A 15,318-nucleotide genomic window follows, 5' to 3' on the forward strand; every position below is an offset into this window, starting at 1 on the left:
GTCTTGCTCTGTTGCCCAGGTTGGAGTACAGTGGCACAATCTCGGCTCACTGCAACTTCTGCCTCCGGGGTTCAAGTGATTCTTCTGCCTCAGCCTCCCAAGTAGCTGGGATTACAGGCATGCACCACCACCTCCCGCTAACTTTTTGTATTTGTAGTAGAGACGGGGTTTCACCCTGTTGCCCAGGCTGGTCTCAAACTCCTGAGCTCAGGCAATCTGCCTGCCTTGGCTTCAAAAAGTGCTGGGATTACAGGCGTGAGCCACCGTGCTCGGCCAGAAGTGAGTCACTTCTAATATGAAGTCCACACTCAAGGGGAAGAGATGACCCAGGGGCATGAGTTCCAGGAGGTGGGGACCACTGAAGGCCATCTTAGGGGCCACCCTACCTTGGGTCACCAACTTTGGGGAGCAGCCCCTTCACAACGGGCACACTTGTTAATTTTTAGTCTGGGGAATTGCCACATATCTTTCCTATATTGGGGGGCAATCCTTCGACTCTGCTTCCTAGCTGCTTCCCAGGGAAGCACACTTCCTCTCTGTTCCCCTCCCTTACCTGGCCTCAGTGGTACCTTCTAGTTCTCAGATCTCCCCTGCCCTCAGGAAGGTGTCTCTGGAGGGGAACCCACTGCCGGAGCAGTCCTATCATAAGCTCATGGCCTTGGACAGCACGTGAGACTCCCTGCCCTCACACCCTTTCTCTGGGCCTGTCTCGAAATTCCAAGCCATTTTTAGTCCCCGCCCTTCCTTGTCCCCCTACCATCTCGGCAAGGGCTGTCGATTCCTGCCCCTACATCCTCAGACCAGACGGCCCCCTCAAGCCCTCAAGTCTCCCGTATTCCGGCGGGCGCCCTGTACCGTTTCCAGCGACCCACATTCTCCCTCTGGCTGCCCCAGGATTGCGCACTTGTCTCTGCGGAACAATAACATCGACGACCGCGGGGCGCAACTCCTGGGCCAGGCACTGTCCACGCTGCACAGCTGCAACCGGACCCTCGTCTCGCTCAACCTGGGCTTCAACCACATCGGGGACGAGGGCGCGGGCTACATCGCGGACGTGCGTGCGCGGCCGGGAGGGACCCGCTGGGAGCAGGGGCGCCTCAGGCGGCTCACGCGTCCCTGCCCGCTTCTTAGGGTCTCCGGCTGAACCGTTCCCTGCTCTGGCTGTCCCTGGCCCACAATCGCATCCAGGACAAGGGCGCCCTGAAGCTGGCTGAGGTGGGTGTGCCGACCAGGTGGGGCCGGGGCGTGGACGGGCCAAGGGAGCCGATCGCTGAGAGCCAGCCTCCTTCAGGTCCTGCGCGCCTTCGAGTTGACGCACACGGAGGTGGTGGAGCGCCGGCGTCTCCTGCTGGAGAAAGGGACGCAGGAGCGCTCGCGATCGGTGAGGAGCCCCAAGGCGCCAGGACCAGCGGAGAGCGCCTCTGACCCTCGAGCCCACTCCCCAAGTCCGCTGCTTTTCAGCAAACTGGCCATCCGGTTTAATCTCCACCCTCTGTCGTGACTGTCTTTCCCTCCGATTTGTGCACAGACGTTTGCCAGGCGCCTGCTGGGCAGGCTCTAATTGCATAACCACCTTATGGGCAGTAGAGTGTACTGGTTCAGAGATACGACACTAGATTGAGAACATCTGGACCTGAAATCCGGCTCATCCATATCCCAGCTTGTAATCTTGGGCAAGCTACTAAACTTTTTTTTTTTTTTTTTAAGACAGAGTCTGGCTCTGTTGCCCAGGCTGGAGTGCAGTGGTGCGATCTTGGCTCACTGACGTTTCTGCCTCCCGGGTTCAAGCGATTTTTCTGCCTTAGCCTCCTGAGTGGCTGAGATTACAGGTGTGTGCGACCACGCCCAGCTAAGTTTTGTATTTTTTTTTAGTAGAGATGGGGTTTTGCTACGTTGACCAGGCTGGTCTCGAACTCCTGGTCTCAAATGATCTGCCCACTTTGGCCTCCCAAAGTATTGGGATTACAGGTATGAGCCACTGCACCTGGCCTGTGTTACTTAACTTCTCATTGCCTTAGTTTCCTCATCTGTAAGTGGGTAATTGTACCTATTTCATGACTGTTGAGAGGATTTAGTGACTTATTTCCTGCAATGCAGTTAAAATAGTGCCTGGCACTTAGCTCAATAAAAGCTGCTATTTTTTCCCCTCAATATGAGAATCTGAGACCCTGCCTCACCGTTCATATCACCCCTACCCAGGTCCGTCTGCTATTTCTTCCCCAGAGCATCTCACCCCAGAGAAGTCCTATACAGATTATTAGGCAGGGAGGTGGGTGGGAGGGTGCTTGTCAGCTCGACTGCTCCCCAAGTATGCATACAGCTACCTTTCATGCCCCCATTGAGGAAGGGACTCTGGCTTCTTCCTCCTTTCCCTCCCATTTGTGAGCACAGCCCTCCTCCTCTCGACATGGGGACTCCAAAACGGACCGTGAGAAGAGTCAGATGGTAGGGATCAGCAATAGTGCATTGGTGGACAAGACAGACAAGACGCAGACAACGAAAACCCCTAAGGGCCTGGGCAAGAAAAAGGAGAAGTCATGGGTAGGTGTGCAATGGGACAGAGCCTGGGCACTGGATGGACAGGGGAGGGGGCTTCCATCATGTGCAGAAGCGGTGGAGGGAAGAAGGTCACATGGGCCTTTGAAGTTCCCCCTAAGGCTGCAGGTCCTAATCTGGGCTCCTTCCCTCACCACTGCCCATCCCCTCCGGAGGTGGGACTTCCACCTCTCTTCTCACATTCTCCACAGGAAATGGCCAAGAAAGAGGAGAAGTCGGGGTCTGGGCAGTCACCCACACAAGGAACCCCTAAGAAAGAAGATGCCACAAAGGCAGGCAAGGGGAGTAAGTGCGGGTGCCCTTTGGCGGCACCTTCCTGTGTGGAGGAGGGAAGAATGCCTGGACGGGTGCAGGAGGCTGTTCTGGGCCTGGGTGCGCCTGCCTGGAGCTCATCTCGCCATGTCCCTCTGGGCTTGATTTCCTTCTCACAGAGGGATGATGTGGAGAGCCGCATCCAGCCCGGACATCCTGACCCACTGCTGTCCTCATCCCTTTTGTTGGAGCTGGAGCTCTGTGGCCCTGTCTTCAAAGAACCCACCCACCTAGCTGGGGCCCCCTCCAGTCATTTCTTTTTTTCTTTTCTTTTTTTTTTAGATGGAGTCTCACTCTGTTGCCCAGGCTGGAGTGCAGAGGTGCGATCTTGGCTCACTGCAGCCTCTGTCTCCTGGGTTCAAGCAATTCTCCTGCCCCAGCTTACCCAGTAGCTGGGATTACAGGCATGCGCCACCACGCCCAGCTAATTTTTGCATTTTTAGTAGAGACAGGGCTTCACCATATTGGCCAGGCTGGTTGCAAATTCCTGACCTCAGGTGATCCTCCTGCTTTGGCCTCCCAAAGTGCTGGGATTACAGGTGTGAGCTACCACACCCAGCCCCCTCCAGCCGTTTCTGTTGGACCCAAACCCAAAGTTGGGGGGTCTCTTTGCCTCACCTAGCCTGTTCTTTCTGGGGAGGGAGGCTGGGTGGCATTAGAAGTGTGCACTGTGCATTCTGTTTGCTCTTCTGGCCCCAGAGGTAACCATCCCTGAGCAGAAGCCAAGCAGGATAAAAGGGATCAAGATCGGGAGCAGAGAGAAGCGCAGCATCCTCCCGGAGTCCGAGGTAAGCTGCCAGGAGGAGTGGAGGCAGGGGGCACACCCCTGGGATTCCAGGCTTGCCTGAGACCTCTCACCCTAGCCGCTGCTGGAATGTGGTCTCCAGCCCCATGCTGTGGCAGCAGCCATTTACTTTCAAATTTGTCCTCCACTCCTCTCCCAACCTCACCTGAAACCCCCTCCCATCTCACCCTGGGCTTCTGTGGGAATAGTGGGAGCAGGCCCCTTCTACTTTTACTTGTCTATTAGTAGCCCACACTTTGGATCTGTTGTCTCAACTCAGCCAGGCTGCTTCCCCAGAGGCCCTCAGTTCCTCATCACCACCTCCATCACTTGCTTGGACTGTTGCATAGGAACAAAGTGTCTTCTTTTTTGCCCCTCTCAGCAGCTCCCCGAGGAAGGCAGCACATTTTTATGGTCATGGCACTGCCCCATGCTACCCTGTGCATAGGTCCTTCTTCAGACCCTCTCTCTTTTGCCCCTGGATCTTCTGTGCCCCCTTTCAACTTGGACCAACTTGCTGCTTGCATTGGAAGTCTTCCTGGGCTGCCTCCAGTGCTCCTACCATCCCTCATCCCTCCATTCTGTCAGCTGCCTGAGCATCTGCCTCTCTGTACTTTTCTCTTCCATCGGAAGACTGACTGCACACCCTAGGCAGGGAAGGGCCCGTCTCCTTTCAGGAGTCTTCTCTGGCACCCAAGACAAAATCTTACAAAAGAGGATGTTCAGAGGCAGGAAGAGGTTGGGGTTGGCTTTCAGTTTCCATTTTTCATCTCTGCCTCTGTCTTGATCAGGCTGCTGATTGTCACTAGGACTATTGCAATTTCTTTTCATCGTGCCCGTCATTGTCAGTCACTTTCCTCCAATCTATTCTCCTCATTGCTCTAGGTGTTAGGAAACACTTAGTAAAACCTGAACGTGACATACTGTTTCACGCTTCCAGAGCCTTTGCACCTGCTTTTTTGCCTAGAACACCTTTCCCGTACATGATGTGCATTCACAGGAGACCCTTCCTGGCCTGGCCTAGGTATTCCCTTTCCGTGCTCCCACAGTGCTCTGAGTTTGCCTCTATCAGTGCTCACTCTAGACCACGTTACTTTCACTTTCTGGCTCCCCAACACAAAGGAGCTTCTTGAGGGTATGGGCTTATTTATTTTTGTATCCCCAGCACCTGGGACAAAGCCTGGACTATAGCCGGCAGTCAAAACATGTATGTTGAATGAATGAATGAATGGCCTGTTGACCAGCTCCCCTGCTGTCTGCTGCAATTAGTATTCTGCTTTAGCAGCTGGTTGTTGAGGCTACTGAGGTGATCAACCCTCTCCTGGAGCCTGTGGAGCACCGAGATGGGAAAGTTTTCATGCCTGGGAACAAGGTCCTTTTGCACCTCAACCTCCTCCGTATGTCTGCCAACCTCCTCTGTCCTCCTGCCATGAGGCTACCTGGGTCCTGTCCTGCCTGAGGGTGTCTGCCCTGACTCTATGGAGCAGACCTGGTCCTCCCATCTTTGGGCTACATGTTCCCCAAGGCTCTCTTGCACACGGCTTGAGGGGCCAGGGGAAGTGCTGAGTCTGGGAGGCTGGGGACAGGCGATTGGAGTAATGAGGGGAGTTAGATGGGGTGTGTGTGAAGAGCTGGGTGAAGGGCCAGGTCAGGGAAAGGTGTGCCTGGGCCAGTGAGTCTGGAGTGGGGAGCTGGAGGAACTGGGCTGCTGGGGATGTCTGGTATGTCAGGTGCCAGTGAGGCCTGTGGTGCTAAGAGGCCACCTGTCTGCACCTTCCACCAGGGAACCGCATCACAGAGGTGGGTCTGGAGGGCTTCCTCGCCACAGTGCAGTATCAGATGCAGTTCTCCAAGGCCAAGAGTGTGTCCAAGGGTCCAGTGGGGCTGCTGTGGCTGTCCCTCGCTGTGAGTCCCTTTCACCCTCTCCTGCTGAAGCAGAGCTTGCCCCTATCAATCAGCTGTCACACTAGACAGCTGCTGCAGGCAGCTTCTGTCTCCCCATTTCCAAGGAAGCTCTGTAGTTTCTCTGCTTCTTTGTAAAAATCACAACATAACCTCCGTTCCTCTTGCTGGAAGATCAGCAGTATTAATCACTCGGCTTTTTCTGCATGTCCCCCAGCCCCTAACCCACCCTGCACCAGGACCACTTTTTTTTTTTCTCCCAGAGGACTAATCTTCATTCCTCTTGTCAGATGTCGGCCTTCCTTTTCTTTTCAGAAAAATTGCTTCGCCCCACAATGTCCTGCGTACGCCATAATCCAGGAGCTGATGTTGCCAAGGGATCCCATCAAGGCCAAACTCAGGGAGGATGAGGCCATGGCATTCTTCCCCTAGCCCCTCCCACCTGCTTGCCTCTGAGACTCAGAAGCACCTCCTGTCCCTGTGTGGGCTGACCTCCCTGGGGGAGATCTCAGACCAGTAACAAAGTCTGTTGCTATACTTTTCCTTGAGGTTGTCTGAAAACTTTCTTCCAGAACTACTTGGAACATTTAGATTTTGTGTCTGTCCATGTTACATGGCCAAGAGTGGCAGAAAAGTGGCCTGAATTACAGTTCTGCTGGGGATGATCTCAGCCCCTCTGGCCTCAGTTAGCCAGGGGCATTGCCCTTCTGCCTCCTGGGGGCTAGTTCTTCCTTGCTCAGGCAATAGCCATGCCCCACCGTGTTCCCTAGGGGACATGCATTATGCCAGGGTTTGCATTCAGAAAGATTTGGGATAGGGATTAATAACTGACACGCACAGGCTTGGGAGGAGAGTGGGAGCAGGAGTAGGTAAAGCAGAGGAATTAAGCAAGCTTTCCCATCTGGCTGGCCCAGGTGTTTGACTACTTTGGAGGAGAGGTAAGGTTCAGCTTAAGAAAATGAACAAAGGCTTGGCAGGCCACTTTGGAGAGGGTGCTAAACGCTCAACATCTACATAGCAAAGGCTAAGCAGTGAACATGAACCCTAATAACCCACCTGCAGAAGTCAGCAATCTGAAACCAGAGGTGTGAGGTTCCTGAGCCAAGTCACGGTCCCCAAACCTTTACCCTTCAGTGCTGCCTCCACTGAGGTCACCTGCCACTGCAGGTGGCTTTGGGGAGCCCACCTGTAACCTATAGCAGTGTCCGAGAAGGCGCAGATCAACAAGGACCAGTCTTCCTACCTCACTTCTGAGCAGATTCAACCTTTTCCACATTCTCTAGTCCTACTTCCCTCACTCCACTGCCTCTGCCTACCTAGAATTCCCTTGTCCTGCCATCTTACTTTGTGTGGCTCAGTGGCGCTTAGGCCTGTCTCCTGCCTCTGAGTGCCTGGAGCCCTCCTAGTCTGACTGCCCCAGCTGTCTCTGCAGCTGGTTGTAGAGCGAGCTTCTCCAGGAAAAACCCATCATTTCTTTGAATTCCCAACACTGAACACATTGAGGTGCTGGATGGTCACCCCAGCTTCTGCAGGGAACCTTGCCATGTCCTCCAGGGCTTCGGTGACCCCTTCAGCCCATATCCTTATCCCACCCTTCATCATTAATGACTCCTGTATCAATTCTGATGCCCAAATACACTGTACCCTAATGAGGACATAGCTGAGGATTGTGAGAGGGAGTCAGGGTTAGGGCTGGAAGAGAGTTTGTCACTTGAATCCAACACTGAATGTCAGGAGACAGAGGTGATATGGTTAGTCTTGGTGATGTGGCTGCGTCTGTGGGAGGATGTGGATGGATGACAGTGACGAACTGGCCAGGCCCAAGGCAACCCTCCCGCTTAGGTTTGGCTTTTAAAGTCCTCAAGCTCATTGAGGGCAGCTCATGAGACCTCTTGACTATGGGTCCACTGCTCCTTTATATACATATATATGTGTGTTTGTGTGTGTGGAATCAGTGTCTTGTCATGTTTTCTCCATGGGGGTTGTATAACTTAAGATTGCCCAGCCCCTAGTTCAGCGAGTACACATCTGAAGGAACAGGCGAGGGAACAGGCAAGACCTGGGTCTAGGGGTGAGAGGGCTCCCTCTGGTTCCCACTATCCAATCCTATCCAGTCTTACAGGGAACAAACACCGTACCTTTTATCACAGCGATTCCAAGAAACACACATACCACCATTGAAGAATATTTAACTTTTCTTAAAAAAAAATCTTAACCATGAAAGGAAGAAAATAAAAGAGTATACATTATCTTAACAGCAAAACAGTCATTTCCATATCTATATTTTATATATTATATATATATTTATATATATATATATGTATATATACACCTAGCACAGTGTGTATATTCTATTCATCAGGGAGAGTTGGGTGAGGACATGGTGATGGGGCCAATGCTGTGGTGGCCCCTTGGATGGTCCTGGGTGAATTCAGGGACTCAGCATTCAGACCCGCTATCCCCACCTCCTGGGCCCAGTCTTCAGCTCCGTACCTGCTTCACTGGTTTTCTACAGGGACAGGGTGGGGAAGGAGGGACATAGGTGGGGTAAGAAACTCCCCATGGTCCCCATCTTGTGAAGATGAGAAGTCCAGGGAGGGAGGGAGTAGCCCGGCAGCAAGCTGTGGAGGGCAGGCTCTGGAGCCAGGTGGGACGGGGAGCCAGAAGACCTTCCCACTCACAGCGACAGGGACACTCAGGCCTGGCTCCCCCTTTAGGCTCGATCCTCGAGCTGGGTTGTTAACTAGGAGATAAAAGTGAACCCCCTCTTCCCTAAGCAGCTTCTTCCATATAACTGCCTCCAGCACTTCAGGAACAGGAACAAAAAAGGTCAAAGTTATTTACAATAGCAAGGATGCACATACCATACATACATATTTATAGGAAACCAAAGTGACAAAGAGGGGAGGGGAGGCACCCACCTCCGCCTGGGGTCTTATGGAGAAAGAGGGGAGGAAGAAAGTGCATTTACACAGAAGCCTCCTCCTTTCACTTGCACGTCTGAGGGCAGCGCACGTACAGGCGTGCACGCACATGTGGGGTGAGGGCAGACCATGGTGAGTGGGGGCCTTTCAGATGCAGTCAGCATGCTTTGGAGACACAAGGCCTTGGAGGGTTGGGCTGAGGGAGGGAAAAGACACTGAAACTTGACTCCGATTTGAGCAGACCAAGCAACATGCGGGTCTCCCCCAAGGCCTTGGCTGGATCCTAGTTTCCCCAACTGCCTCCTCCACAGGGAGGAGCGTTGGGATCCCCCCTACCCTGTGCCCTGGTCTCAGGCCAGTCCCTGAAGGAGGAGTGGGGACACAGAGGATTTGGTGGTTTGCACGGTTATGGTCCTGGTGACGCGGCTGCGTCTGCTGCGCTGTCTTCCAGGGGGGCGTCAGAGCCTGTGGGGGGAGGATGAAGGTAAGGAACTGGCCAGCCTGAGGTGACCGCTTCCACATGATCTGTCTAGAAAGTCTTCAGGCTCACGAGAGCGGCCCCTTCAGCACCTTCCTTCTCCTCCAGAAACCCCAGTTTCTTGCAGGGCTTGAAAAGGGTTGTCTACTGAACTCCACTTTCATCAGCCCCTAAAGCCCTTAGATCAGGTAGGTACATGCCTTGTCTTCCTGAGTTATGACATAGCTGCGTCCCTGGCTCACCCAGTGTGGTTCTGAACCATTTAATCAGCACCAGTCTTAGGCTGGCACTGTGTGTGCACCTGCAATCCCAGCTGCTTCAGAGGCTGAGCAGGGAGGATCACTTGGGCCCAGGAGTTTGAGACCAGCCTGGGCAACACAGCCAGGCCAGCCCTTGTCTCGAAGAAATAGAAAATATTTATATTTTACATATGTATATATACACATACACACACACACACATATATATGTAATTTTAAAAAGTACAGATCTTAGATGTGAGACCAGGCTCCTCCTGGTTTGTTACCTCCATATACAAGGAAAAAGAGGGCTCAATTCTAAGCTCCCCATTTTTCCGGGGAGCTTCTGTGGGACTTCCCTAAAAAGATCCCTCTCTGAAGCTGACGGAATGAATTCGTTTCACTCAAGGGGAAACCAGACTCTCAGAACCACTATCTCTCACTGCTTAGTGATGTGTCCTCACCAGGTGGCGGACTTCTCCCCTATGGTAGGTACTGAGAGGGACCTGGCTTCACTCACCATCCTCAGGGCAGGGCCCCAGTTCATGGCTGTTCCTGGAGTCAGAAGCCAGGGGCTCCTTAGTGGGAGGTGAGAGGGAGCCGTCTGTCCATCTAGCTGCTTCTGTGTGGAAACTGCCCACAGGCGTGGTGCCACCAGATGACTCTCCCCCGAGGGACTTGAGCAGCTCTCTGTGGGCCAGCTCCATATCCTAGAAGAGTCGGCGGGGGAATGTCTGCTCAAGTCCTTCTATTCCTAAGGCCCCTGGGGAAGGGGTCATACTCTGATCTGTGCTGGGCCTTGGGGATGGGGCTGTGATTTAAGGGTGGCTGGGGGAAGATTCCCGGGCCAGGACAGGATCTAGGGCTCCCACGAAGACACACATCTCACTCATGGGGAATGGTTTTGGAGTGATGGACTGAAGGCCTGCAGGGACCCAAGCCCTGTTTCCCTCACCTTGAGCCTGTTGAGCTTGAGGGTGAGTTGCTCAATGGTACGGAAGATCATGCCTACGTCCCTGAGGGCCAGGCTTGGGGGAGAGCGGCTGAGGCGTCTTGGATCTCCATTGCCTCCCTGCAGCTGAGGCCGAGGCTCTGCCTGCCCTGCAGGGACGCTGTCAGGCTGAGGGGGGCTTGTGGGTACCCCTGAGTGGTCGGTGCTTGAGTCCAGGGGTCCTGTTGGCATGCTGACATAAAAGCAGTTCCCTGTCCCCACAGTAAGAGAATGAGATCAGGAGGCAAACAGAAAAGTTGAAGCTATCCTCCCGCTCCTGTGGGATTCCCTAGCCACCTGACAGAGCAGGCCAGGCAGTCCTCTCCAGATGAACTTGCAGCACACGGGCCTTGCTCACTATCTGCCAGCCCCCTAAAAGCCCTGCTCCCGAGACTCTTTCTTTTTTTTGAGACGGAGTCTCGCTCCGTCACCAGGGTGGAGTGTAGTGGCGCGATCTTTGCTCACTGCAACCTCCGCTTTCTGGGTTTAAGCAATTCTCCTGCCTCAGCCTCCCGATTAGCTGGGATTACAGGCCCGTGCCACCATGCCCAGCTAATTTTTGTATTCTTAGTAGAGATGGGGTTTCGCCATGTTGGTCAGGCTGGTCTCGATCTCATGACCTCGGGATCCGCTCGCTTCGGCCTCCCAAAGTGCTGGGATTACAGGCGTGAGCCACCGCGCTCGGCCACTCCCGAGATTTTCTAGATGGCACTTTGTTCAGTCTGGCCCCAACCCAGGGGAGATGCTGAGTGGTGCACTCAAGGGAGAAGTGGCAGAGCTGCAGTATTTCATTTGGGGAAATCAGAGTGGCTCCCCGTCCTTGAGTAAACAGATTGTGGACTGGTTTCAGGCTCTTTTGAAAGGAGCAGGCAGCAGCCCTCCTGCCCTGCCTGACTCCAGCTCTGGATGAACTGCAGCCCCGCCCTGCCCCTCTTCCATCCATGCCATGATCCTCTGGAGGTCCCTTGACCCAACCAAGGGGTGTCAGAGAGAGCTGGAGGAAGGACGTGGAGGGTTCCTGACAGGCAGGAAGCACAGAGAACCACCGTGGAACCTGGGGGGCCCTTTCAGCCGATTTCCACAGTGACATTGGAGCGGCGGCTGAGGTGGGGAAGTGGCTGCTCGAGTATCAGGTGAAGGACACTGGGTCCCCAGAACCAGGCCAGGCTTCCCTGCCCCTCCCACAATTGCACACAGGCATTTATCCCTGCCACTCTGAACAGGAGCCTGGACAGGTGGATTCTTAAGACAGCACAGGGCCTGTCCCTGTCTTTAGAGCCAGATCGTCCTCCTCCTCCCCATTCCAGGCAGCTGAGGGAGCTTGTGGGTGTGTGTGTGACCATGGGCAGGGGTCTGACTCTGCCCTCACAGGTTCCACACTCCAGTCCTGGCCTGTCTTTAGCTCCAAGGAGAAAGTTATTACCCGTAGCCTTTGTTCCGCCTTCCACTTCAGGTGGCCCAGGCTCTGACTGGCCACTCTCTGGTAGTGCAGGGACAACCTTGCTGCCTGCCACCTCCGCTGCACCGACACCACCACCACCAGGAAGAGGAGAGACCAGAAGACAAGGAAAGGGAAGGGACAGAGAACAGGAAGGAGAGAGGGCAGGAGGTGAGGACGGGGGAGGAGAAAACGGGAAGAACAAGGTGAACACAAGATCATACACGATGACATCCCAGGCAGTGCAGAGAACTTTCCACCAATTCACCAGCAGAGAGAGAAGGAAGGTCAGTTCCCAGAAACCCAGGAGAAGGCGGGCATTGGGCAGATGGAATGAAAAATGCTGCTGGAAGGGCGGCAGAGTGGAACCTCAGGGGAGGGCAGGCCCACTAGCGCGGAACCCCACCCTGGGTGTGCCCCAGGTTTTGTTCTACCTTTCTTGCCACCCTCTCAGACCAGCCCACTCTTCCCGGGGCAGGGACCTTCCTCCCTGGGCTCACTGCTTGGGCTGGGCAGACCTGTCGGCCTCCCTGTGAGCTTGTCTTGGCTTTTCTTGTCTCAAGGCTGCCCATGGTGTTTTCCAACCCAGGGTGCCCTCCCTGACACCTTATTCACTCCCCATACCCCTCACTCGCCAAATGTCTTCTCAGCTTTGTCTTCCACCCCTTCCAGTCCCAGCTGCCACCTCTACTGCCCTAGGTGCTGTTGCCTGGTGTGAGGGGCTGCATGCACCTGCCCTGTCTTTCCCAGCCTGAGGCTCCTGAGAAGGGCGGCTCTTTTCCGTGGGACCAGATGAGTGAGGAGCGCTAACAGAGACTGGTTGCTGGTAGCTGGTTTGTGCCAGGCAGAAGGAAATGTCCTTATGTGTTACAAAATGAAGTTCAGAGATGATTCAGAATTTTGTGTAAAGCCACACAGATATTAAGTGGCAGAGCTAAGCTCTGAATCTCGACTGCCTAACTCCAAAGCCTGCCTGGTATCAGCGTGTCTCCTTCATCCAGGACCAAGTGTAGGTCTCTGCTCACACGGTACCCAGGGGGAATATAGGGAAGGAAGCAGCTATTCGGAAGACTTATGTCACCTAGTAAGGGAGCTTGTCTCCCCACTGGACACTCCCATTTATTTTACCTTTTCTTACAACTTTGTAACCTCCTGCTGCCTCTGTGCTTGAAGCCTCTTCAGCCAGATTCCTGTCCAGTTCTGGAGACTCCCATATCCCAGAATTTCTCGTCCTTGGGGGTAGGTGTTCCAGAGAACAGAGACCCACGTCCTCCTGCTCTGGCCGTTCCCCCTCTGGCCCTGCAAGCTGGGTGTTGTCCCCTTGACCCCCAGGGGGCGCCTGCCCTGGGGAGCCTGGGTCCCAGGGGTGAGAGGTGACACTGATGACAGAAGGTGTGGGTGTCAGGTCGTCCTCGGGCTCCCGGGCAGCCTGAGTTTCCATGGTGTGACCTGGCAGCAGGCTCCACAGGATCAGGTGTCGCAAGTTCTCCACTGGAAGGGAAACAGGGTGATGTCTTCCCAGCACAGGATGGCACACCACGCCAGAAGGATCGCTGTGCTGCTCCACCGACCCCAAGGTGGTGACCTCAGGCACAGGTGAAGCTGGAGGGCTCTGGTCAACTAGCTGGTGGGGGTTGGGTGGGGAATGACATCTGTCTCTGCATCCATCTCTCCTCAAGCACACCAGGGAGAGCCTTCGGGAAGGTGGAGGGTGCAGGCGCCTGCCAGTTCACACTGGCTGTGCAACTGGGGACCAGGGGCTGACGGCAGGGCCTTGAAGCACTCACCATCTTCCAGAGCGGAGTCAGCGAGCCCTTCCATGAACAGAGGGCCTGGGAAGGCCAGGTGGATGGGGTTCCTTGTCCTGATGCCCCTGTTCTCTCCATCCAGGGATGTAGAAGGGCAAGGCAGGACACCCAGTTCCTCTTCCTCTGCACTGCCCTCCTGCTCAGGGTCCTCTAGCAGGACCGGGTGCTTCCCTTGGACCCTCTGCTGGGGCCCAGTGCCTGTTTTGGATGAGAGAAGAAGGCAGGGAAAGGGAGACGGCTTGTATGGGAAAGCCCATGCGCAGCTTTGGAGCCAAAGGGCTGGGAACATGGATTCGTTCTACCGTTGTTTACTGAGAACTTCCTGTGGCCGGCACTGTCCCAGGCTCTTGGCATATGACAGTAAGCAAAACAGAAAGATCCCTGCCCATGTTGAGCTTACATTCTAGTGGAGGGACATACAAAAATAAGACTCTTCAGTCAATTATGTAGTTTGTTAGAAGGCAGTAACTTCCACGGGAAAGAAGACAACAGCAGGGCATGGGGCTGGGGGCTGGGCAGTGCTGGCTACAGTATTAAACAGATTGGGCCAACAGGACCCTGGAATGAAGACATGAAGGAGGTGTGGCGTTAGGAGGAAAACCATTCTAAGCAGAAGGAAACAACAGACACCGAGCCAGGAAGCCCGAGATTTCTCTTGAAACCCAAGACCCCAGGTTACTTCACACGCAAGCTCTCAATGAGAACGCTGTCCCCATCACAGTAACTGCATCTTAAGCCCTTTGAGCTCCCCAGGCCCCCATGTTTTCCACCCCCATAGTTGCAGTACGCATCTCTCTCCCCAACAGTAACCCCCTGGAGGATGCAGGGCCCGTGGATCCCGCCAGACTGCTCATCTTCTTCCATGGCTGACGCTGTCACCCAGAGAGGCTGGGTGGGAATCTCTGGTCAGGTGAGTGAGTTCACCCTTTCTTAAGTCTGTTCACTCTGCTCTCCTTCCTCTTCCAGATTCTTCCTCCTGCCCTGTTTCTTCTCTACTCTATCAAAACCTCACACCCCGGGCCCCGATGGACTCTCCCATCGCCCCATACTCACACCCAACCTGTGCCTACAGAAAAAGGCCTGGGCAGGCTCCCACAGGACAGTTCAGGGCCCTTACCTCCAGGCAGCTCCTCGGGTTCGGGTTCACCATGGAACACGTCTGAGTCATCCAGTTCTACCCTGAGGGAGGAAACCAACTCAGGGTGAGATGTCATGAGATTCCACCCTGGACTCGTGTGTTAGAATGGGCAATGCAGTAGGACCCGAGAAGGATGGTGTGGGCCTCCTCACCTGGCTGGTCTGCTTGGCAACCCGGAGAGGAGGGGGGCTGCTGGCTGAGCTTCTCTGGTCCCCTGCTCTACATCCCCCTCACCCTACTTCAGGCTCAGCTCTATTACAGCCAGGTAGCAGACTGTGGGGGAGCGGACAGGGACAGGAAGCAGGGATGGGGGCATGTTTCTCCATCTGCCAGCGCTTGGAGCTGTCTGCTCCCTGCTAGCATTTCCCTGTTGTGGCTGTCCACCCCTGGGGTTGAAGGGCTTAGAAGCAGCAGGAAACAGGAGGTTTGGAGTGGAGAGAGTGCGGGGTCTGGAGGGCCAAGTGCTGCACCTGCTGGGTGTGAGGCCCTGGTGGGCTGGCTCCTGGGGGCCTGGGGGTGGAGGATGGATGGGCATCGGGGCAGCTCCGGGGTGCCTGGTGGCATTCCGCACGGCCTCTTCTAAGAGCTCCATCCATCTGTTGCTCGGCAGGAACAGAGAGGACTGTAGTGAGAGCAAGATAGTGGCACACACCACCCCGTACTGAGCCCACTGGAGCAAGGCTTCCAGGCCCTTCTCCAGGCCCTAAGAACCCTCTGCCTGGCAGGTGCCCACCTCCCTGTACAGTCCT

General features: G+C 54.8%; 2 protein-coding genes across 23 annotated transcripts in view; one reads left to right on the top strand and one right to left on the bottom strand.

Moving 5' to 3' along the window:
• Positions 1–6,131, top strand: part of LRRC71 (leucine rich repeat containing 71) — a 12,618-nt gene extending 6,487 nt beyond the window's left edge. Inside the window, exons 6-16 of one of the 8 annotated variants that reach the window (XM_009183840.2) lie at positions 601–669; positions 895–1,054; positions 1,132–1,215; positions 1,292–1,381; positions 2,392–2,541; positions 2,748–2,841; positions 3,568–3,656; positions 4,818–4,859; positions 4,935–5,049; positions 5,436–5,557; positions 5,870–6,097. In XM_009183840.2, the coding sequence (XP_009182104.2) occupies positions 601–669; positions 895–1,054; positions 1,132–1,215; positions 1,292–1,381; positions 2,392–2,541; positions 2,748–2,841; positions 3,568–3,656; positions 4,818–4,859; positions 4,935–5,049; positions 5,436–5,557; positions 5,870–5,986 (1,132 nt within the window). In that variant the 3' untranslated portion in view covers positions 5,987–6,097. Of the gene's footprint in view, positions 1–600; positions 670–894; positions 1,055–1,131; positions 1,216–1,291; positions 1,382–2,391; positions 2,542–2,747; positions 2,842–3,567; positions 3,657–4,817; positions 4,860–4,934; positions 5,050–5,435; positions 5,558–5,869 lie in introns of all 8 variants that reach the window. The other 7 variants (XM_009183855.2, XM_017948093.2, XM_003892848.3 and 4 more) reach the window with 7 other exon arrangements.
• A 1,600-nt stretch (positions 6,132–7,731) lies between these two features.
• ARHGEF11 (Rho guanine nucleotide exchange factor 11) overlaps positions 7,732–15,318 on the bottom strand; it is a 109,559-nt gene continuing 101,972 nt past the window's right edge. For 8 of the 15 annotated variants that reach the window (XM_031653988.1, XM_031654014.1, XM_031654001.1 and 5 more), the window contains 7 exons: positions 15,040–15,165; positions 14,549–14,610; positions 13,411–13,629; positions 12,752–13,114; positions 11,609–11,704; positions 10,150–10,397; positions 7,732–8,943 (listed from right to left, as the gene is read on the bottom strand). In XM_031653988.1, coding sequence (XP_031509848.1) covers positions 8,626–8,943; positions 10,150–10,397; positions 11,609–11,704; positions 12,752–13,114; positions 13,411–13,629; positions 14,549–14,610; positions 15,040–15,165 — 1,432 coding nt within the window. In that variant the 3' untranslated portion in view covers positions 7,732–8,625. Of the gene's footprint in view, positions 8,944–9,714; positions 9,905–10,149; positions 10,398–11,608; positions 11,705–12,751; positions 13,115–13,410; positions 13,630–14,548; positions 14,611–15,039; positions 15,166–15,318 lie in introns of all 15 variants that reach the window. The other 7 variants (XM_031654011.1, XM_031653997.1, XM_031654006.1 and 4 more) reach the window with 3 other exon arrangements.

This window comes from Papio anubis, chromosome 1 (assembly GCF_008728515.1).
Source record: "Papio anubis isolate 15944 chromosome 1, Panubis1.0, whole genome shotgun sequence".
NCBI lineage: Eukaryota > Metazoa > Chordata > Mammalia > Primates > Cercopithecidae > Papio > Papio anubis.